A 22,440-nucleotide genomic window follows, 5' to 3' on the forward strand; every position below is an offset into this window, starting at 1 on the left:
GGTTAGTAAATAATTGTTACAGGGATGTCAACCTGTCAAAATGGTCTGGATTGGCCAGAGGAAGAGGGGACCATGGTGAGAGGGCAGCAAAAGAACAACACTTAGATAAGTACTATTACTAGCTCCATTTTACAGATGAGAAAACTGAGCAATTGACAGGTTAAGTAACTTGTCCTGGGTCACACAGATGGTAAATGGTATAGTCAGGATTTGAACTCAGACAGTCTAGCTCTGAAGCCTGAGAATGTAACTACTATATCATACTGTATCTACTGACTTTTGAATACAGAATTGTATTAGTCCGTTTATATGCTGCTGATAAAGGCATATCCAAGACTGGGAAGAAAAAGAGATTTAATTGGACTTACAGTTCCACATGGCTGGGGAAGGCTCAGAATTATGATGCGAGACAAAAGGCACTTCTTACATGGCTGCAGTGAGAGAAATATGAGGAAGAAGAAAACGCGGAAACCTTGATAAACCCATCAGATCCCATGAGACTCATTCACTATCATGAGAATAGCATGGGAAAGATTGGCTCCCATAATTCAATTACCTCCCCTGGGTCCCTCCCACAACACTTGGGAATTCTGGGAGATACAATTCAAGTTGAGATTTGAGTGGGGGCACAGCCAAATCATACCAAGAATTATTGATATTCCAATTATTGATAAATCATTGGAAAATACAATCCATCATCTGCCTCCCAAGCCTGGCATGCTTATAATACATATCAGATATACAAATAATACATATCAAACAATTCAGATAAAAAAATACTGTAAGTATAATCTGCTGTGCATTATTACATAGCCATTATTAGTGGATAGGAAACTAAAATGAGTGTGCATTTTTCTCTCAGTTGTTCTGTGATGTCAATCATGGCTAAAGTGAGTCCATGTGATACAGTGAACATAGTGGTAAACTGAGGCACCCCACAACATGGCTAACTACATGGCAGCCATACCTCAATTTGCACATCTTAAGAACAGAGGGCTGGAGGAGACAATGTCTTAGGTCCCTTGCAATGTTAAGGTTTTGTTTTTCCATTTTGTATTGACAGGAAAAACTTGACTTCAAACCTGTCCAGCCCACACTAGAAATTCTACTGATGCAGGTGACTGGGGTCAGGGAGGGAGCCTGTATGAGGACTGGTACATAACATCTGTTCTCCTTGGAAAATCAGCAGCAGCATTTTCATAACTGAAGAATCTCTGTGCCAACTATGTCAACCCTTTCAGATTTGCAAACTGCACTTCGAAGTTACAAGAGCTAGCAGATGGCTCTAATTTCAGAGTACCCTTGACTGCTAAAAAGAAGGCACTGATGAGGATTCATCTCAGGCCAGGATTTGGGGCTGCTACATATAGAAGGGATTAGCCCTTTGCTGGGAGGATCACCAGCACATACTCTCTGTGTGGCCCAGTCCAACTTCTGTCCTGTGAGCTATGCACTGTTCTACGACCTAATGCCCAGGTAAACCCCACATTTTAAAATGCAAAGGAATAACCACTGCATGGTAAACCTAGTGGGAAGGAAGACACACCACAGGATCAGATGTGCATCCACAGGAGCAATTTTTACTGAATTGACCAAGAAGGTAAGAGCATCTCTGACTTTGGTCACCTTAGAATAAGAATGGTATTGTTCTACCTGCTCCTGATTAAGCCTCCAGGGAGCTTAGGAAACACAGTCTCGAAAAGATTGCCTCAAAAATGTAGACATATTCTACTGAGGAGGAAAAAATGTGAATGCAGATATTGATCACATCTTGTGTTACCCCTTCTTTCCAAACTTATCTCTAAAGGCAGAGAGGATGGAGGCTGTCTGGAGGCTCCTTCTGGCATATTTAACTCCCTCCTGTCCCCCTCCTACTTGCATATATGGACTTCCGCCCTTAGCCACAAGCTTCTCTGCCTGAGGTGCCCATTCTCAAATGCAGGCCATGCAGGCCAGAAATCTCTCCTCCCATCTCTTTACACATCCCTTTGAGTCTCATGTGTGGTAGGTGCTCAATAAGTGTTTGCTGAATTGATCCATGTGCACACGAGTGTGTCTGGGGAATAACTTAATTCTCAGGGTTCCCCTGTATATATCAAACCCCATTTTCCACTGAGAGAGACTAAGGCACCAAAGCTCCGCATCACACAGCTCATGGAGCCACTGAGGCTCCTCTCTCTCACCTGGTCTGATGCTTTCAGGCGGGGCATGGTGGCTCATGACTGTAATCCCAGAACTTTGGGAGGCCGAGGTGGGCAGATCAATTGAGCCTGGGAGTTCAACAGCAGCCTGGGCAACATGGCAAAACCCTGTCTCCACCAAAAATACAAAAATTTAGCTAGGCGTGGCGGTGCACACCTGTGGTCCCAGCTACTCCGGAGGCTGAGGTGGGAGGACCCCTTGAGCTCAGGAAGTGGAGGCTGCAGTGAGCAAATATCCCGCCATTGCACTTCAGCCTTGGTGACAGAGTAAGACCCTGTCTCAAACAAAACAAAACGAAAACCCAGAAAGTTTTCTTCCGAAAGGGGTGGACTGGGGAGGCCGGGCTTGGGGTCAGTCTGCGGATATCAGCTTGCTTTGCAATGGGGCGAACTGAGCCATCTATTTGCCATCATTTACCCGAGATGTGGTCGTCCCAAATAAGCAGCTCTCGGTAAGTTTCCGTTTTGAAACTTCTCCGACCCTCCTATCCCGGGCTGACTCCGGGTGCCACAGCCTAGTGGATCAAGCCCTGTCCCCGGTCCCTCCAACCCCGCAGAAGCCAGGAGGCTGCCGGGCCGCGGGAGTGGGGTGCTGGGCCCAGACAAGAGGCTGCAGGACACCACCCTCGCCCCATGCTCTGGACTCTCGACACACGAACCCCCACAAACGCGGCCGCCCTCGCCCGCCCGCTTGGCCGCTAGCTTCGCCGCTTCTTCTCGCTCGACCACCCGGCCCTTCTCCCCAGCGTACCGAACCAGTCCCCGGCCCTGAGGAGACTCACCGCGCCACTCCAGGAGCCGCTCCGGCGAGAGCGCCTCCGCCACGCCCTCGGCGCAGCCCCGCGGTGCCCCCAGCAACAGCAGCAGCGGCAGCAGCAGCCACGGCAGCATCGCTAACCACTGGGCTCGCCTGGCGGCCCAGGTCCCGGGAGCCCAGAGCCGCGCCCCAAACACCCGGCCGTGCGGCGCGGAGGCGGACCCGCGGCCTCCCCCGAGCCCCACCCTTCCCTGGACCCCGCCGCCCCCTGGCCCTGGAGACCCGCTCCGCCACCCCTGCCGCCACAGTGAACTGACACTCGGGGCTCTGGGCTGGGACGCGGGGAAGTCGCGGAGGTTTTCCTCGCCCTGCCCTCTGCGGCTTGGGGAAGGCGGAGGAGGAGGGGGTGGGCCATCTGCCCTTCCCAGAAATTCCTGCGTGTGGGGTGAGGACGGGAGCTGGGAGGCTGCCCGGGACGCACTCTCCGCTCCCCCCGCTCGCAGTCCCGCTCCCTCCCTTCTGGGGGAGGCCGCAGAGGAGTTGGGGGTGAGCGATTTGAGAATCTCCAGGACGCGGAGCCTGACATCCGGGTTCGCAAACTACCCAGATTCTGGTAAACGCCGCGGGTTTGCAGCCGGCAGCTTAGAGCGAACCGAGCTGCTCCGCAACCCAGGCGCTTTGGGAGCGCCCTGTACTTCTCTGAAATGTGGAGCGCTGGAGACCTCTGAGGGCCCACGCCTTGGTCTCCACATTCCTTGCCCTAGAGTAACCCAAAGATTCTTCTATTGTTCAGCTCCTTCGGTTTTGAGGTAACCTCCTGTTTCCATCTCCTTTGATCCCCCAAGCCCCGCAAAGTAGCGGGGGTCCCTATTATCCCATTTTACAGCTGAGAAACCCTGCCCAGGAAATCGAAGTGCTTTGCTCCTTAACCCAGCAAAAGTTAGTCTCTAGTAAGTAGGACAGCCCGGGCTAGAATGTGATCCTTCTAACTGTCCTTCAAATAACCAGCAGAATGCTGGAAGCGTTTAATATTCTGAGAACAGGCTCATATAAGATCTTTCCTCAGCGGGACCTTGAAACGTAAAACGGGACCTTGAGTCATCAAAACATAAGTGGGTGGGGGGAGAGCAGAAAGCAGAGCCTGGAAGGAGATGCCCATCAGGGAGCAGGATTGAGGGTCAGAGCCAAATGGGGAAGAAGGGGAAGTGGTTGCCTTGGCCACTGCCTTAACAAAAGGTGCTCAGTGCTGCAGGAACCTCAGAGAGCCTCAGAACTGTCTGTCCGAGGACAAAAGGGGAAAGCGTTTATCCATGGACGTTTGTCCTTCTCTGTTGATAAGGGAGATCCTAGGGTTATTAACTCCTCTGCACTCTTCTACAGCAGTGGTGAGTTTCAGGCATGGTCCCACACTTTGCCTCTGAGAAGCCCTGGGGCTGGAAGCTGCAGGTACACAGCATGGCAAAAGGTGAGGCACTGTCAGGTTGTTTTTCAGGGGGGTGGGGACCAAGGAGACAGCTAGGGGAAACAGGCTGTAGAGGAGGCTGGAGTAAGAGGTGGGTTGGGAGGATATGAGAGGTTGTAGTGTGTGTAGAGTCTATATATCATTACACGTAGAATTCAGCATTCCTGCTTGAAAACATGCAGAAAAGAGATGCTTTCACTCTGGTAGATTACACAGACTTCAGCCACAAACTATGTATCCAGCTCTCCTAAGGCCTCAGAACTACACTGCTATGAGAATATCCCCACAGTATTATAATAGAAGACCTGGCCCTGCCCGAGCATGTGTTGCAGCAGGCAAGTGCAATGCATGTGGCATAATTAGGTCATAAAATGGGACACTGATTCTTATCTCTGGTGAAGTCCAAGGTAATGACAGTAAAGGTGAAAAAGACTAGAAGGAGTTGGACTGGTCATAGAGGCTTAAATGTGCTCAGATAATGTAGTGGGTATTGGGAGGAAGTGGCTGTTGTAGGATGGGAAGAAATTGTGAAAAAAAAAATATTATACAAAGGTTAGAGTGAGAACTGCATGTATGGGAGAGAGTGAGGCACGTCTGGCTGAAATAAAGGGCAGCCACTGGGGCACCCTGACAAATGAGGACAGTTGCTGGGACATTGGGCTACCTCCCACTGCCTGTGGACCAGGGTGAGTTGTTCACATGCTATGGGCCTGTTTTAGTCTCTGTAATGAGGTGGGGAAAACCGCCTTTGATCCATAGCAGATACTATTCTGAAGTAGCAGAGCTGGGACTGTAAGTAGGATAAAAAGGGAGAAACAAACCTTATTTCATCTTCAGAGCAATTAGTATAATGAAGAGAGGTGATGACAGTTTCCTGGCCTACCAACCCCATATTGCCTATTCAACCATTAGAACACTCAGAAAAGAGCTACTTTTTAAAAAAGAAATCTCTTCCTGAAACACTGCAGCTTTGAAATGGAAATCTGTGGTAAAGAGCTTTTCAGCCTTCAAGAAAACGACCACCACCCATATTCTGGACTCATGTGTGTTTCAGGTTCACGAGGCAGTGTAGGGTAATGATTAAAAGAGGCAGTTCTGCTACTTACCAGCACACCAATTAGTTTCCCCTAGCCTCAGTTTCCTTCTATGTAAAATGGAGATAATAATATTTGCTTCATTGTGTGGTTGCATTAAATGAGGTAATGTATGCAGAGTGCTTCGCACAGAGTCTGACGCACTGTAAAGTTCACCTCTGGGAGCTGTGGGTGTATGGGGAGGGAGTGAGGAGCAGAGAGCAAGAGCAAAGCTCAGAAGCCATGCTGCAGAGTGGTGTGCTATTGGTAATTATGGCTCCAGACTGGGGAGTACAAAGGAGCACAAGCAGCTGGGGAGCGTGGAGGGCAGGGTTTGGTGCCGGCTGGCATTTGTGCAGCTTCCCATTGCTTCCCTTCTCCTTTGGAGTTGAAATTCATTATTTATCTCTCACCTGAATGTGAATTTCAGGAACTTAGTCATCTCTCAGTCTCTGTTGAATGAACAAAGGAATGAAAGAAGGAAGGAATGAGGTTGAAAGAAATACAGTAAGCCCTCACTTAACATCATCTATAGGTTCTTAGAAACTATGATTTTAAGCAAAACAACGTATAACAAAACCAATTTTCTTTTTCTCATCAATGTAATAATGAAATCACATTGAAGGAAATAATGTTATTTGAGGACCTGCTGTATGTCGTTTCACTTAAAATTGCAGTTTCCAAGAACCTGTCAGTGACATTAAGTGAAGACTAACTGTATAGTGTATGGGGTCATTTAAAACTTGAGAAAAGTATTAAAGCTTAGAATTGTATTGACAGTGAAAAAAGTGGGATTTAAAATTCAATGTGTAGGTTGTGGTTTGGGTCAAAATTAACAAAATTTTTTGAGCACTGTATGAATTAGTGTATCAGCAAGAAAGGGTGAGGTCCTGATTTGTTGAACATTTACCCAAGGGACTGTAGACCCTGAAAATTTGAGACAGGCCTCAGTTAATTTAGTTTATTTTGCCAAAGTTGAGGACACACATCTGTGACACAGCCTCAGGAGGTCCTGACAACATGTGCCCAAGGTGGTCAGAGCACAGTTTGGGTTTATACAGTTTAGGGAGACATGAGACATCAGTCAACATATGTACGATGAACATTCGTTTGGTCTGGAAAGGTGGAACAACTTGAAGTGAAGAGGGTGGCTTCCACGTCTTAGGTAGATAAGAGACAAATGGTTGTATTCTTTCGAGTTTCTGTTTAGCCTCTCCAAAGGAGGCAATTAGATATGTATTATCTTGGTGAGCAGAGAGGTGACTTTGAACAGAATGGGAGGCAGGTTTGCTCTAAACATTTCCCATTTGAGTTTTTCCCTTTGGCTTAGTGATTTTGGGGGCCCAAGATATTTTTCTGTCACATTCCATGCCTTTTCTTTTAAAAATCTCTTAGAGGCCAGGCGTGGAGGCTCACACCTGTAATCTCAGCACTGTGGGAGCTTGGGGTGGGCAGATCACCTGAAGTCAGGAGTTTAAGATCAGCCTAGCTAACATGGTGAAACCTCATCTCTACTAAAAATAAAAAAATTAGCTGAGTGTGGCGGTGCATGCCTGTAATCCTAGTTACTCAGGAAGTCAAGGCAAATAATCACTTGAACCTGAGAGGCAGAGATTGCAGTAAGCCGAGATCATGCCACTGCACTCCAGCCTGCATGATAGAATAAGGCTCTGTCTCAAAAAAAAAAAAAAAATTTTGGAGAAAATTAGTCTCTGGTCCCAGTTTTGTCTTTTTATCTGATGTTTCATAGCTAGGATGGTTTATTCCTAGATAGGTATGTTCCGAGTTATTAAGAAAGCTCATTTTTAGAAGGTTGTGAAGTCTGATGTCCTATGAAGCGAAAATAGGAGGAGGAAAGGAGAACAACAGCAATAAACAAAAGAACCGTTTTGGAAAATTGATGTGGGCCACATTACTCTGAAGTCCATACATCAGCAGGCAGGTATGAAAGTGGCTTATGTATGTAAATAGGTTGCTGTTATTTTCTTCTGAAGTTTAAGTTGTCTAGCTTCAGTTTGCAGAGCTTTACGAAAACACATCTTAGTTTTCAGTGACTCCAAATTAGGAAAAATGGGGGGGGAAAAGGAAAAAAATTGAAAATATTATTTTGAAAACTTGTAGCCAAAAAGAATTAGAATTCAGATTCTAGGCAAGACTAGAATCTAACAACAGGCATACTATAGTTTTTAAAACACAATTTTTCTTTCTCCAGTTTCTCATTTTTAAAGACAAATCATGGTAGGACTGATTTGCTTTATTATACTTGTTCTAATTATTTGTATACAGTGCAACAATTATTTTTACATAGGCTTTTAAATTGTCTTTTAAGGAATCTCAGATAAGACGTTTTTAAAGCTGAGCCCATTCATGAATTAATACCTGTGAGTTGGGTGATCCTTTCCTCTTGAGCTTCCAAGATAAACTTGGGGCTCATGGGCCTTTTACTTACCATAGGTCAGGAACCCTGTACAAAGAAGATATGAGACCAGTTTCCCCAAGCGCATTTATTGGCTCCATAAGTCAAGTTTGATTCCTTAAAGGAAAGCACACCATTAAAGACTTGGTAAAATAACCAGTTTCTCTGATTGTGTCCTGTTGAAAAATGAAAACAGATTCTTATTGCACTTATGCAAATAACTGTATTGCCATAATTAAGAATACTCACAAATAGTTTTCAACTTCAAGAGAAATCAGGTAAAGAGAAAAAAATATGCTCCAAATTTTGTTCATAAATTGTTAAAGCTGTTAATAGCTCAAAAGAAAAGTTTTCTTGACTCTGAAAAAAATAAAACAAAGGATCAGCAACATTTAAAGCAAAAGTCAAAAAGATTACTTTAGTCTTCTATCAGTTCAGTTTACAGTTAACTCCTATTCTGCTTGGTATTCATGAACATTACAGCTCTCCATGGGAGTCCTGAATTTTACTGTCACAATCTCCAAAGTTATCAGAAACCTGCATTTTAACAGGTGTTCACCTGTTAGAGTTTTATAGTAGATTATAAAACCACCTCCTGAAGAGGTCCAAAACAAGACATTGTCTATGCATGACAAAAATTTTAGGGCAGCCATAGTCAAAGACACAATTGACAAGGAAATTTGTTACCTCTGTGGCACACAATAATTTAACATAACAATTGTAAGTATTACTGATAATGTACATTAAGTCATATCAGAATTATAGGAGTTTTTCATGATTTTGAAACACATGCCAACAACATGTTTATATAAATACAGTCTTAAAAAAAACCAAACACCATTTCATATTTCACAATGTTTCCTGTATAATTTTTATACCAAATAATCCAAACGATGTCATTTTTGGACTTTTTGGAACTTAATAGCTTAAAGGATTAATTAGGTTAGAAAAAGACACAATTTATAATTTGATTTTGAAAAATTTGTCAAATATCAAAGGTTTAAAATGCTTGATACTACAAAATAAGATCATTCATTTAACCAATGTAATAAGGATTTCAAAAAAGACAAAAACCTTCATTCTTGGAGAAAGGAGACTTAACATTCCAAATAATAAGCTTTAATAAAAACGGCATGAAGCCAATTAAATTTGTTTTTTGAAATTTTATAAACAATCTATAAAATTTTAATCTTGACTATAAGATACAACTTTCATAAACCTTTTATAAGCCTTTTTGAGGAGTCAGCTAATATTTCAAGAAAACCTTGTTAATTTGACATAGGGGCCCATATGCTCGTCTTGTATCAGTGTGCCTTTAACATTAATGATTAATTTATAGAGAAACTGAACTTATTTTATCTTTCAAAATCAGCTCTTACAATCTCATGTGCCCACCTTTTCCATCATAGTCCCTGGTCTTTGATTTGAAATAGCTTAAATTTCTTACCCTGTGTCTCAGGAATGCAGTTTATTTTGATTGGCATCTCCTACTGGGCCTGAAAATGGGACTTTAATTGCTATCAGTGTTTAAAATGTAGTAGGAGTTTGTGTCCTTTTTAGACCCAGGAGCCAAAGCCCTGCAACTCAGTATCACAAGTGCTTTTAAAGTGCATACAGAGAGATACACGGATGTAATAACTTTAATTTAAAAAAATAATTTTGTTATTTTTCCTAAGCAAACTGAAACTTAAATAATAATATGACAACTTGATCATATAAAAGTTTTCGTTTGTTTTTTAAATAAATCCTCTTGTGACTTACACAGACCATTCATGCATAACATGCTTAGACTTTCTGGTTTATCCTGAACATACCTCTTTCTTAAACAACCAGTCATTTTACTCTAGGACTAAATTGACCATACAAGATTCTTTCTTATATGAAATTATTTCCCTTTAAGCATTGTTATAAAAAAAGAAAACCTCTCTATTTTATAACTTTCTTTACATCTCCTTTATTTCCTGATTCCTTTTACTTTGTTTTATACATGATCTTTAAATAAGCTTTGAATCAGATAAAAATTGTTTACCTTTTTTTAAAGGACACATTTTTTTGAAACAATGTTTTCCTACAAATATATTTTTATTGGAAAATACCCAAATAATGAAATATCTACTATTTAATCTAACTTTAGATTCTAAATTATGATGAGTTTTTCTACAAGTATTTATCCTATTACCTTTAACTAATAATTTCTTTTCATCATTTATCTAGATTATTTATAAAATCTGTGATTGTCATTATTTAAAGTTATGGAACCACTATTGCAAAATTGTAACTCAGACAGTGAAAAAGATTTGCCCTAACTGACTTCGTTTTGCTTCTAACCTCCAAGCTGTCCTACTCTTTCCTGGACATAGGTCAAACTAACTTTGGGAGGAACTTAGTTTATAGTTTAGCTTTGAAACAAAGACAATAACAGTCCTTTCCCAAAAAAACCTACTGCCTGTGGAATAGACCACCTAAAGCCACAAGATTAGAAGATATGGTAATCTTACTAAATTCAAGATGTAGCTATTTTTGTTAAATCAATATCAATATCTTATATATTTAAGATTACTCAAGCAAAGATCACTCCAATTTGGGCAGAGTTTATAGTTTTGTCATCCCTATGCCAATTTTTGACAACTTACGGTATTTAGCAGGGATAAATATGAAATTGTTTGATTTAAAATGTATGCTGGCAATTCTTAAGACATTTCTAATATCACTTTACCAATAATTTTAAAGCTAACTTATTTATTTAAGATTTTACTTAAGTTATGTAAACTTGAGAAAGCATTTGACTAGCCTTGGCCTTATAAAGTATTTGATTCAAATGCTTTTATTTTCTTAAGCCAATTAATTAGAGCTCTTTTATGTATTTTCAGTAGTGAAACATTGTGTACACAATACATGAATACATTGACGTATTAGGCATGCCAATAGAAATACATCTTATAGATTCATAAAAACCTTTTTTTCCCTATCTTAGACTTTCAGATTCTCGATAACCTGTTTCACAACCCTAGGAAGTTGTCAGCTAAATAGCCTTAAATTTGCATATCAAAGGAAACAATTCAGATGGAAATCAAATAGCAAAATTTACGTCATAAGGAACAGAGAGAAAAAGTCTGGTGGTCCTAGAGGGAGATTAAAGATAGATTCCAAATCAGAGAAAAAATTATAGAAATCTATCATTGGATTGTATAAGGAGACCAGTTTTATCTAAATAGGGACTACCTATCTTTTAACAGGATCTCTGAGCTCTGGGCAAAGCTCACACTGAATCCTGGGTCTCCAAAAAGGAAGGATTACTCTGAGGTTAGACCATGTGATGCTTCTATAGTGCACTTAAAAAAAAAAAAACTTTTTAAAAAAATAAAGACATTTCCAAGTGTCTAAACGATACTCTTCCTTAAAAACCCAAGAGTGACCTGTGATGCAACATTTATTTTAGGCAAAAAACAAACAAACAGGTAACATAATACAAAAGTAAGTAGTTTAAGAGCTGAGACAAACTTGTCTGTTTACATCTTGTGGTTCCATAAGGAAAATCATGTTTCTCCCCTAAAGGGAGTCTGGTGCCTTCCCTATTTTCTTCAAGGAGCCTCAGGCTATCATAAACTATTTCAGGTTGCCCATGCAGCAGAGTGTACAAGGTAAAGGAGAGACAACAGAAGTAAATGAAGAAAACAGAATTCAGTCAAGTGAAAAGAAAAAACTTTTGCAAAANAAAGGGAGTCTGGTGCCTTCCCTATTTTCTTCAAGGAGCCTCAGGCTATCATAAACTATTTCAGGTTGCCCATGCAGCAGAGTGTACAAGGTAAAAAAAAAAAAAAAAAAAAAAAAAAAAAAAAAAAAAAAAAAAAAAAAAAAAAAAAAAAAAAAAAAAAAAAAAAAAAAAAAAGACAAAGTCCTAGGAAAAAAACAAAAAGAAAAATATGAAGGCATTTAAATACAAACACATACATATGCACACACACGTTGGATGTTAACTTTCAATTAAGCTGACTTTTAACCACTGAGTTCCTTTAAAAAAATCTTTTGAAATCTCATTATCATATTTCAGCTAGGACAAATTGCTGAGATTTCAGAAGTACAGCTATTGCTGTTTCAGTTTGGCCTGGCTAGCAAAAAGGTGGCATTGTTATGTAAATAAAGCTCCTTAGTTGTCAAAATAAAAAATCTTTCCTTTTTTTTCTCCTTTTGCTGATCGTTTTTCTCTCCACATCATCATTTTTTTTTTTTTTTAATTTGTGGGAATGTAGCCACTTCAGAAGCCTTGTTCCCTGTAATTTGGAAATTTCTTTGGATTTGATGAAGTCAGACAGAGTTAATCAAACCCAATGGTAAAAAGACCCAAGGACAAATACAAAACCAAACAACAAAAAAACAAAAAACAGTTAAGCAAAACAATTACACAACTTATGTGATTACTGAGTGCTTTAATGGTAAGGAGAAATTAAAACCAGTTGGTTGTTAATTTTAGCTAAGACAAAACCCCAGTTTAGCTACTTACCTAGGGGTGGTTCTCATGCTGAAAATGTCTCTCCACCATCCTAGAAACAAGACAAAAATAATAATAACTCATCTTCCCTGTTGGAAATGAGCTCAAACTCCATGAAGGATTACCTGCTTTCCATTGTCATGGAAATTTTGAGAGATCAGTGATTCTCTGGAGGTGGTGCTCCCAAACCTCCACAAATTGTCCTACTGGTTTGAGCCATAAAGTTAGCTCATGCTGGCACCAAGCACCAATAGATTTGTCAAAGATCAGGGGAATCGCCACTCAGACTCCCTTCATGGTTACCCAAATATGAACCCTGAAAATTTATGACAGGTCTTAGTTAATTTAGAGAGTTTATTTTGCCAAGATTGAGGATGCATCCCTATGACACAGACTCAGGAGGTCCTGGTGACATGTGCCCAAGGTGCTCAGAGCACAGTTTGGCTTTATACATTTTAGGGGGACATGACACATCACTTAACATATGTGTGTGTGATGAACATTTGTTTGGTCTGTGAGAAGTGAAGTGGGGGCAGGGGGACTTCCAGGTCATAGGTAGATAAGAGACCAATGGTTGCATTCTTTTGAGTTTCTGGTTAGCCTCTTCAAAGGAGACAATCAGAAATACACTTTTCTCAGTGAGCAGAGGGGTGACATTGAATAGAATGGGAGTCAGGCTTGCTCTAAGCAGTTCCCAATGTGACTTTTCCCTTTAGCTTAATGATTTTGAGTGTCCAAGATATTTCCCTTTCACAGAATTATTTACAAAGCTATGGGCAGAGTGAAGGGAACCAAAACAGGATGGTGAAGCACGCAGCTTCTAGCAAGAATAAGCTGTCTTTACCACAGATAAACCTGAAGGAACACAGGGGCAGGGAGCAGTTACAGGGACCTAATGAAAGCTGTGCCCTTGGGTCAGAGGGCATCTGTTAGGACAAGAGAACAGAAACTATTACCAACTGAAGCCTGATGGGGAGGAAGCTAAGACAGTAAATACCCTGTCTGTCTTCTCCTGCTCTCTGACGTCTCCCCATTGGCAGAACCCAGCTGGAATTCAGTGGGCAAGGAAGTACACAGAAACCAGCTTCCCAGAGTACAGAGCAGAGTGGAGAATGATAGAAAGAAAAATATTGTATGATCTCACTTATTTGCAGAATCTTTTAAAAAAATCTAAATAAATAGAGTAGAATAGTGGTTACTAGGGGGAGGAAATAGAAGAAATAGAAGAAAGTCAAGGATACAAATTTGCAGTTATGTTGGTTGAGTAATTCTGGAGATCTAGTGTACAGCATGAGGTAATGATATTGTATTGTGTACTGAAAAGTTCGAAGAGAGCAGATTTTGGGTGCTCTTTGTACACACACATAAAGACAACTATGGAAGGTGATGGATATGTTAATTTCTAAACTTTTAATCATTTTACTATGTGTGTGTGCATATGTATATATATAAGCATGTTGTATACCTTAAATACATACAATAAAAATAAATTTTAAAATACAATAAACATAAAACTAGTATATTTGTGTTTTAGGGCTTCCATAACAAAGTACCACAGAGTGGGTTGCTTCAAACAATGGGAATTCAGTCTCTCTGTTTTATAGACCAGGAGTCCAAAGTCAAGTAAATCAAAGGAATGAACTATTGATGCATGAAACAACATGACTATATCTCAGAGTAATTCTGCTGAGTGAAAGAAGCAAAGCAAATAAGAGTGTATGCTTTATGATTGCATTTACAGAAAATTCTGGAAAATGTAAACTGATATGTAGTGACAGAGAAGCAGATCAGTGATTGCCTGGGAATGGGAATAAAGGGCTGGCATGAACAGAGACTTAGCTGAGCCTAGAAGGAACAGACAAATACTCCAGACAGATCGAATTAGAGGTGAGAGCGCATATAAGGTGCTTGAGAAACTCTTGTAGCAGACAGGTTGAGGATTGTATTGGGAGGTTACGGGAGCATTGAGACTAAATAGAAAAGTTGGTGCTAGGTCCAAGATCGTATTAAGAACTTCATGCTAAAGCCAAGAAGAAGGTTTCATTGCAACCGGATTTATGTTTTACATTTTAGAGAGGATGTTTTTGCTGTAGTCTGGAGACTGGATAGGGGTGAGCAATTCATAAGGCTTAGGAGGCCATAGCAGGAGCCTGGATACAGAGAGGGCAGTTGTCTGGACTAGGAAGGAAGCAGTGGAAGGAAAGAAATCTGAACATATATTTTGAGATATTTAAGAGGACGGATCATCAAGACGTAGTTTTGACTGAATGTGTTGGGGTATGAGAGAGGAAGTTGCCAAGAAGGATGTCCCATTTTATGGCCAGCCAAATTGCTTCATACACTGAGAAACAGGTTTAGGGAAGGTGGAGGATTTCAGTTTTGGATATGCTGAAAGGCTGATGGGACATCCAGGTGGAGATATCCAGAGGGCAGTTGCGTATTACGGGTATGAAAGCCAGAAACAGTCTGGGAACATAGATTTGGGGGTTATCTGTGGCCAATAATTAAAGCCATGGGAGCATGTGCAATAACCTAGGGAGTATAGATTGAGAAGGAAGAGGAGAGGCCTGAAAGAATCATAGGGAACAACAACATATAAGGACAGCTAGGGAAGCACACTGAGTTGGAGTTAGAGAGGCAGGAGAGGGAAGGCAGAGAGTGTGATGTTCTGGAAGCTGGGGAGACAGTATTTTGAGGAGATAACAAAAAGAGCTTCATATGCTCTGGCGAGGTCAAAGGATTTAAGGATAGACACATGTGCTAGCTTTTGGGACAGGGAGGTAAATTATGACCTTGGGAAGAGTGCTCTTAAGGGTTGGAGGCAGGAGACACGTTGATGGTTTGAGAATGATTAGGAGCACAGACAAGCATAGACAAGTCTTTCAAGCAGTTTGTAGTTGCAGGGAGAAGGAGAAATGGCTGCATAGTCTGTGGGCATATGATTGGGGAAGAGGGAGAATGTCCAGGGGGCAGTGGCGTATAGGGGTATCAAAGTCAGACACAGGCTAGGAACATAGAATGTTGTTGTTATTGTCGACATTATTACATTGTTAGATGAGAGATTAAACATGTCTGAATCCTGACGGAAAGACTGTACTAGGGAGGGAGAAGTCAAAGATGCTTACTGTGAGGAAATTCATAGAGTAAGGTCCTTGAGAAGACTGAAGTTTCCAGAACAAAAACTAAGAAGTTTAACCTTAGAAAGGAAGGTGGAACCTCTCATATAGTTGAAAAGCAGGAGATAATAGTGTAGACCGAGATAAGCCTGTAAGCTGTGGGTGGGGTTGAGAGTTCTCTCATCTGCTGGCTTCGTTTCCCTGGGAAGTGACAGAGTTCATTGGCTGAGAATGAGGGGAGAGCTGGAGTTGGAGAGAGTGGGTGAGACTGGCTTCAATATAGAACAGCAGAGAGAGCTGCTGGGGAGACTGGAAATCACCAGGGGTGCAAATGTGGTCCAGGACCAGAATTTATGGTGACTCATGAGTTTTCTTCATAATGTTCAGCAGCACAGGTATCAGCAAGGAGCAGGTGGACACTGGGCTTCTTCCAGACTGATGTTGCCTAATCAGGATGTCACATGCAAGAGTTGAGGATATTGGCAAGGAAAAGGTTGTTGTTCTTGGTGGGAATCTCACTGGACTCAGCTCCATGACCACAGATGGACAGGTGGTGGCAGGCAGAGAGGGTTCTGGAGCCAGACTGCCAGGTTCAGATCCTGCTTTTGTCACTCACTAGTTGTGTGACTTGGGCAAGTTGCTTGACCCTCATGTGCCTTCATTGCCTCATCTGCAAAACTGGAATAATAATAATAGTGCCGGCTGGGTGTGGTGGCTTACCCCTGTAATCCCAGCACTTTGGGAGACTGAAGCAGGTGGATCACCTGAGGTCAGGAATTTGAGACCAGCCTGGCCAACATGGCAAAACCCCATCTCTACTAAAAATATAATAATTAGCTGGGCATGGTGGTGGGTGCCTGTAATCCCAGCTATTCAGGAGGCAGAGGCAGGAGAATCACTTGAACCCAGGAGGTGGAGGTTGCAGTGAGCCAAGATCACACTATTGCACTCCAGCCTCGGCAACAAGAGTGAAACTCAGCCTCTAATAATAATAATAATAATAATAATAATAATGCCTATCTCATTAGCTCATTGTAGAGAATAAATTAGTTAATACTTGAGAGGTACTTAGAACAGAGACACATAGTAAATACTGAACAAAGGTGGCTTTTATTATTAGTTGTTTTTACTTAAAACAAGCAAAACTATCCTGCAGGCAAATAAAGAATGAGTATTGATTTGCCTTCTTGCCAGGTGGAGAGAAAAGCCATATGACATTGTCCTCATTTTTTCCCAATAGCAGCCATTGATTGAGAGGTTGTTATGTGCCAGCCTTTATGCGTATTATGCTCACAGTGCAGTGGTTAAAAGGTCATGCTACCTAATTTGGAATCTTCTCTGTGACCTATGCTAAGTCATGACACTTTGCCCAGCCTCAGTTTATTTTGCATAAATTAGGTTAATAGAATATCCACTGCATAACATAATGCGTGGACAGCACGCATAACCTGGCAAATAATAAGTGCTCATGAAATGTTGCTACGATTGTTAGATAATACTGACAACAGCAACACCTTGAAGTCTGTATTTTTAAAGTCATTAGATACTGATAAGGACACTGCAAGAGGTTAAGTGACACATTGTTAAATTCCTATCCTGAGCTATCCATTAACTACATGTAATAAGCTGTTTCATTAAGAGGCAACTGTACTACAGATAAAAGAGAATATTGGTTTCTATAAGACAGAAGTGTTCCAACTTATTTAATATGTATATTTAACAGCTACCTCCCAGCTACTTATTAAACCCTTCTGGATGTGTTCAAAATATTGTTTTATGTTGCGACTTAGCAGAACCATGATATTTTAACTAATAACACCCACTGTGGCTTAAGTACTAAGAGGTGAAAAGAAGTGAAAATTTACTGGGCTAAGGGCCAATTTCAGTAGTGAATTAATGAACTAGCTGTTCACCTTAGTCTAAGCAGCAATTTATATCAATTAAATTCAATTAATGGCTTTCCCAGTGTGTGGTTCTTAGCCAAAAAGAAAGTTTTACTTACTTTCCAGTTGAGCTTCTGTCTTAATTGGACCTGCACAGGGTCTCTTTTTACCCCTGTCAGTGAGCCGAGCCTAATTTCTGCATGCTCATGCCTTCCCTTCTGCTCCCTGTATATAACCTTGTTGAGGCTATGCAGAGGAAGCAGGCAAAGGGGCACACATTGTTAAAAGAAAGAGGTGAACCCTCTGGGGAGAATGTGCACCTGCAGCATATGTTTCTGAAACCTACTCAGGCCCAGAAGTGCTCAGCCCTCACTGTGGCCAGAGTCACCTGGGAGCTTTTAAAATCAGCCATTACTCAGGCTCTCAGCCCTTCAGAGATTCTGATTCAGTTGGTCTGGGGTAGGACTAGGCAACAGTATTTTTTTGAAAAGCTCCCAAAGTGATTGATTCTAATGTGCAGCTAGAGTGGAGAAGGTCTGGGTCTGTGTTCAGAACCCACGCTGGGTTCTGAATAGCGAAGGGCAGGAGGTAATGCCTGGGACATGGAAAGAAAAAGAAATCAACAATAAACTGCTCAGTTGGGGCAGAGAAGGCTGCGGTTGGAATACAATTTCCAATTGGCTGTGTTGTAATTACAAAGAGAATGGGGAGCAAGGCACAGGAAGCCACAGCAGACGTCTAGCTATTGTGGGAATATGTTGCTGTCTGGCTGTCATGGGTGTATGTAGCTGCCTGACTCTAGGAACCTCAGTTTGGGGACCAAAGCTACGGAAGTGTCTTCCCAGGCATTGCATCTCTAGTAAGCATCCTTTGGGCTCTATAACATTCCTAGAACTCAAGGAGAAAGTCTGGAGGGTTAAATATTTAACATCTATTAATCATTTTCTAGGAATTTAAATATTCTATATCAGCTAAGATTCAGGAAAGTGTACAAAAGCTTTTATAGTCACCAATGCTCCTTATAAATAAAAACAGCAAAATATAAGGTCTGGCATCTTTTGGGTTCATCCAAAATATCCAGCAATAAATGGAAGCAGAGTCTGTGGATGTGTTCACATCTGGAAGGAAGAGGTAAGCGGAGGAAAAGGAGACAGAGAGCAGGTTGGAATAGGTGGAAGATAACTCCTTCTTCCATTATCTCTTAGCTATGTTACCTGGGTAGAATTACATAATCTTGCTGTTTCTTCCTCTATATGTAGGACAATAAAAACCTGTCTTGCAGGGTCACTGTAAGTTGAGAAATAAAGTGAGCTAAATACCTGGCGTAAGCTGGTCCCCCAGAAGCACAGCCACAGCCACTCTGAGGGAAGGAGGCTGGTCCAAAAGGATCAGGGACGGCGAGCCTGCATGGTCATACTTATCTTGCTTGCTGGGAGGGCTGGAGACTTTGTCAAGCTTTATTTCTAGGCACTTCAAAATGTAAAGCTCAGGGTAGTGGAGATAATGGGCATGTGGCATGAGATGATCACAGGGCTGTGAAAAGAAACTTGCAGACAAAGGTCTTCACCTACCTTTCCTAGTAAAACTGGTTAAATAATAAAGTTTGGTGTGGCTTTTTGAGAGGAAGATTTACAAAGCTGAGTGAATTGAGCACCAAGAAATTGGCAAGCCTGTTTTATATTGCTTAGCTCGCTAAAGAATCATCTGAGTCATGCAATATAGCCTTTCTTTAGCTTAACATTTTTTTTCTGGCTTAAAACAGGAATTACAGTGTTGCCATGTGTGGATTTTATAAAAGAGGAAGATGTGGATGGACAGGTGACCAGGAATTCATGACTATAACTTAATTTTTTTCTTGGATTGTGTTTATCAATTAATGTATAGTTTCGTTCCTGCATAATGGCTTTATTTACATTTGATACTAGAAAAAAGCAATTTATTAACATAGGGCCAGAAACCTCAGCTTTTGAAACTAGAATCGATAGATTAAATACAAATTTTAATATATTCCTAGCAAATCCAGTGAATTATAAAATTATATAAGCCCCTTGTTACAGCTTTAATGGGGTATAAGTGACAAATAATAGACTTAACACATTTAAAGTATATAGTCTGAGAGTTTTTGACATACTTTTACACTCGTGAAAGCATTACCATAATCAAGGTAGTGGCCATACCTACCATTCCTGCAGGCTTTCTGTGTTCTCAGGTAAGTCCTCTGTTGCACCCTTTCTCGCCCCGGCTCCCAGTCAATTATTGAGCTGCTTTCTGTCACTATATATTTGTCTGCAATTTCCAGAATTTTATTTTATGTAAGTGAAATCATACAGTGCACAATCTTTTTTTTTTTTTTTTTGGTCTGACTTCTTTTACTCAGCATATTTTGAGATACATCCATGTTACACTCAGCAATGTGTTCATTCTTTTTTATTGCTAAGTTGTAGTTTACGGTATGAATGTACCACAATTTGTTTACCCATTATCTGTTGATAGATATTTGGGTTGTTTCCAGTTTAAGCCTATTACACATACAGCTGCTGTGAACATTCATGTATAAATCCTTGCATGGACATACCATTTTATTTTTCTGTGTAAATACCTAGGGGTGGAATAAGTGGATCATATAGAAGTTATACTTCAACTTTTTAAGAAACTGCCAAGTTGTTTTCCAAAGATGTTGTACCATTTTACATTCTCATCAGTATTGTGTGAGTTCTAGTTCCTCCACAACCGTGCTGTTATGGGTTGAACTGTGTCCCCTCAAAAGATGCTAAAGTACTAACCCTGTAAATGTGACCTTATTTATAAATAGGGTCTTTGCAGATGATCAAGTTAAGATGAGGTCATTAGGGTGAGCCATAATCCAATATGCTTGGTGTCCTTATAAAATGGGGAAATTTGGACATAGGGACAGACATACACCTGAAGAGAACACCATGTGAATGTGAAGGCAGAGATTGAGGTGATGCATCTCTAAGCCTAGGAGAGCCAAAGATTGACAGCAGACCACCAGAAGCTAGGAGACAGGCATGGAACAGATTCTTCCTCATGGTTCTCAGAAGGAACCTACTCTGTCAACATCTTGATCTTAAATGTGTGGCATCCAGTACTGTGAGACAATACATTTATGTTATTCAAGCTGCCTAGTTTGTGGAAATTTGTTAGGGGTGCTCTAAGATATGAATATACTTACCAACATTTGGAATGGTTGATCTTTTATATTTTAACCATTCCAATAGGAGGATAGTCACACTTCATTGTGGTTTAATTTTCCATTTATCTAGTAACTAATGATTTTGAAAATCGTTTCATGTACTTATTTGATATCTGCATGTCAAATAATGGTGGAATATTGTTCAAATTCTTTTTCTCTGTTTTTTTCTCCATTGGGTTTCTTCTTTATTGAGTTTTGAGAAATTTTTATATATTCTAGATACAAGTTTCTTATCAGATATATAATTTATTAATATTTGCTTCCAGTCTGTGGCTTACATTTTTGTTGTCTTAATATTGTGAGGTTTTGTTTTGAGACAGAGTCTCGTTTTGTTACTGAGGCTGGAGTGCAGTGGCACAATCTTTGCTTGCTGCAACCTCTGCCTCCTGGGTTCAAACAATTCTCCTGCCTCAGCCACCCCAATAGCTGGGACTACAGGTGTGCACCACCACACCTAGGTATTTTTGTATTTTTAGTAGAGACAGGGTTTTGCCATGTTGACCAGTCTGGTCTCAAACTTTTGGCCTCAGATGATCCACCCACCTTGGCCCGAAAGTGCTGGGATTACAGGCGTGAGTCACTGTGCCCAGCAATATTTGTTTTTTTAAAGAATGTAAGTTTTAGATTTTGGTGGCTCACCTTATCAATTTGTTCCTTTATGGATCCTTGAATCTAAGGAATTTTTGACTAACCCAAGGTCACAAAGATGTTCTATGTTTTCTTCTAAATGGCATTATACTTTTAGATTTTAGTTTTAGGTCTGTGGTTCATTTGGTGTTGATATTTATATATGCTGTGAAGTGTTTTTTTTTTTAACATCAAAGCAGCATCATTGTCTGGGGTAAATACCTGAGATTTGTTGTCTCATGGCCCCGGAAAACTATGATACACACACACAAAGGGTGAAGTTTAATAGGTGAGAGAAGGGTCCCAAGGGGTTTTCTGATCTATGGCAAAATGCAAGGGGTTTTATAGATGAGCTTGAGGACGCGGTGTCTGATTTACATAGCACATAAAAGATTGGTTGGATCAGGTGTGCCAATTGCATAAGGTGGGAAAATCTGGTTAGGGCTAGGCGTGCCATTTGCATTGAGTGTAAAAATCTGGCCACCCCCACCCTAATTTTTTATTATGCAGTCGGGTTTTCTGCCTGGCTGGTGCCATGTTGCCTGCTTCTTTACTGTACACATGGTGACAAAGAAAATGGAAGACTGAGCCTCCATGTTGAACGTATCTGGCCCCCAGTTAGCTCTTTTCCATTGGCACAGCTGCCGTCATTCATCTGTGCAATCTTCCAGCTTGCTTATCTATGTGTGCAGCTCGATTTTTCAGGCTGCTCTTTGTTAGAGAAGAAATAATATTGAGGCTGCTTTTTTTGTTAATAGGGAAATTCTGCTGAGGACTCTGTTGCCCTTACTATATGCCTAAATAGTTTCTTTCTAGATCCTGTATCATATTGACCCCTCACAAGTGGTAACCCTAACTGCTCTTAGGGGGTGTTGGATGATGATTCGTTCTGGCTACTTCCTGCTGAAAAGAGGCATCATGAAGGGAACAGCAGTTAAGGCTCCTCCTGGGGTCAATCTAAGGATCCCTAGAAGAATGGTGTGTCCATGCGTGGTTCCATAGTACTGTTTGGAGTTCAATAGGTTGTAAGTTAGAAGAGATAAATTTTACAAGAAGGTTTAGGATATAGGGTTTGAATATGAGTATTAAGGTTACCTCTATTTGCCTGGGTGCAGTGGCTCATGCTTGTAATCCCAGCACTTTGGGAAACCGAGGTGGGTGGATCATCTGAGGTCAGGAGTTTGAGAGCAGCCTGGCTAATG

The 22,440-nt window shown here is 41.0% G+C and overlaps 1 protein-coding gene across 2 annotated transcripts in view; it reads right to left on the reverse strand.

Moving 5' to 3' along the window:
- The window catches only part of PLA2R1 (phospholipase A2 receptor 1), a 144,810-nt gene extending 141,481 nt beyond the window's left edge, over positions 1 to 3,329 (reverse strand). The window contains exon 1 of one of the 2 annotated variants that reach the window (XR_005203317.1): positions 2,984 to 3,281. Coding sequence is in view for 1 of the 2 variants with exons in the window: in XM_017547637.2 (XP_017403126.1) it covers positions 2,984 to 3,092 (109 nt within the window). In the remaining variant the exon portion in view is untranslated. Of the gene's footprint in view, positions 1 to 2,983 lie in introns of both variants that reach the window. The other variant, XM_017547637.2, reaches the window with a different exon arrangement.
- Positions 3,330 to 22,440: the final 19,111 nt, after the last annotated feature.

The sequence above is a fragment of the Cebus imitator genome, unplaced genomic scaffold (assembly GCF_001604975.1).
Source record: "Cebus imitator isolate Cc_AM_T3 unplaced genomic scaffold, Cebus_imitator-1.0 Scaffold10, whole genome shotgun sequence".
NCBI lineage: Eukaryota > Metazoa > Chordata > Mammalia > Primates > Cebidae > Cebus > Cebus imitator.